We start from the raw sequence: 1849 nt of genomic DNA, 5'->3' as shown, positions 1-1849 counted from the left end.
GGCTAAAGGAGGTAACAATTCTAACACCAACTATAATCGACCTTCTACCATCCAATGCTTTAAGTGCTGAGGGAGAGGGCACATTGTAAGTGAGTGTCCTAACCGGAGGACTATCACAATACTGATGGATGGGTATCGAATCGATGATGGACATGAGGGCGGGGATGGTCATAAAGAAGAGGGAGAAAGAAGTTAGTGTGAGGGTGATTCCGATGAAGAGGTTGAAATAAGGTATTAGAAAGCCTTGAATCATGCTATTATGGCTAGAAGAGCCATGGGGGCTCTAGCTAGGGAAGAGAGTGACCAAAGGGAGAACTTGTTTCATGCACGTTGCAAAATTGTGGATAAGGTGTGCTCCTTAATCATTGATGGTGGAATTTGTACGAATGCTGTTAGCCAATTTTTAGTTGAAAGTATGAAATTTCCCACCCGCAAGCACACTAATCCCTATAAACTCCAATGGTTTAATGAATGTGGTGAAATGAGGGTCGACAAGCAAGCCATTATAAAATTTAGCATTGGCAAGTACCAAGATGAGATTTTGTGTGATGTGGTACCCAAGTAAGCTTGCCATTTATTGCTTGGAAGACCTTGGCAATTTGATGTTGATACCCAACATAGTGGGAAAACTAACAAGTACTCATTTGTGGTCAAAGGGAAGAAGTACATTCTTAATCCACTAACCCCTTACCAAGTGAGTGAGGATTATAGAGTGATGAGGGAGCTTCGGGAGAAGTATCAAAGGGAAGAAAGGGAGAAGAGTGAGAAGGAGACTTTGTTGGTCATAAGTGGAGAGGGAACATCTCAAGATGGTTCCAAGAAATGTTTGTTGGCCAAACCAAGTAATTGCTTAAAAGTGGTTGACGAGAGACACTTCATGGTGTGTCTTGTCAATAAGGATCTTCTTTTAAATGCTAACCAAGCTACTAGCACTTTGACTAGTAGTATGTCTTCTCTTTTGCAGGAATATGAAGCCTTGTTCCAAGAGGAAATGCCCGATGGCTTACCCCCCTTGAGAGGTATTGAGCACCAAATCGACTTTGTACCGGGTTCCCAAATTCCCAACAAACCGACTTATAGGAGCAACCCGGAGAAAATAAAAGAATTACAAAGGCAAGTGGATGAACTTCTCAAAAGGGGCTAGTGAAGGAGAGTCTTAGCTCGTGTGTCGTTCCGATGATTCTTGTTCCAAAGAAAGATGGCACTTGGAGGATGTGCATTGATTTTAGGGCCGTCAACAAAATCACCGTAAAGTATCGCCATCCCATTCCAAGGCTTGATGACATGTTGGATGAGCTTTGTGGCTCAAGTGTGTTTTCAAAGATTGATCTTAGAAGTGGCTATCACCAAATCCGAATGAATCTCGGTGATGAGTGGAAAACGGCCTTCAAAACTAATTTTGGCCTCTATGAGTGGCTTGTCATGCCATTCGGACTAACCAATACACCTAGCACATTTATGAGGTTGATGAACCATGTCTTGAAACACTTTATCAACAAGTTTATGGTTGTTTATTTTGATGACATCCTTGTGTATAGCAAATCAATTGAGGAGCACGTAGGCCATTTGAGGCACGTATTTGATGTCTTGTTACGTGAGAGGTTGTTTTCTAATATCAAGAAATGTGCTTTTTGTGTTAATAAAGTAGTGTTCTTGTGTTTTGTGGTGAGTGCAAATGGTGTGGAGGTTGACGAAGAAAAAGTGGAGTCTATTAGAACTTGGACAACTCCTAAAAATGCAACCAATGTGAGGAGTTTTCATGGGTTGGCAAGTCTATATAGAAGGTTCGTAAGGGGGTTTAGTACAATTGCCTCTCCCTTGACCGAATTGATCAAGAAAGATGTTAGTT

At 41.6% G+C, this 1849-nt stretch overlaps 1 protein-coding gene across 1 annotated transcript; it reads left to right on the top strand.

The window, feature by feature from the left end:
- Positions 1-259: 259 nt before the first annotated feature.
- On the top strand, positions 260-1144 carry LOC132044879 (uncharacterized). The gene is made up of 2 exons (XM_059435411.1): positions 260-561; positions 622-1144. Exons 1-2 carry the CDS (start codon positions 260-262, stop codon positions 1142-1144), a joined length of 825 nt encoding a protein of 274 aa, XP_059291394.1.
- Positions 1145-1849: the final 705 nt, after the last annotated feature.

Source organism: Lycium ferocissimum, unplaced genomic scaffold, assembly GCF_029784015.1.
Source record: "Lycium ferocissimum isolate CSIRO_LF1 unplaced genomic scaffold, AGI_CSIRO_Lferr_CH_V1 ctg5373, whole genome shotgun sequence".
Classification (NCBI taxonomy): domain Eukaryota; kingdom Viridiplantae; phylum Streptophyta; class Magnoliopsida; order Solanales; family Solanaceae; genus Lycium; species Lycium ferocissimum.
Note: the sequence above shows the minus strand (reverse complement) of the source record. Positions and strands in the feature narration are given on the sequence as shown.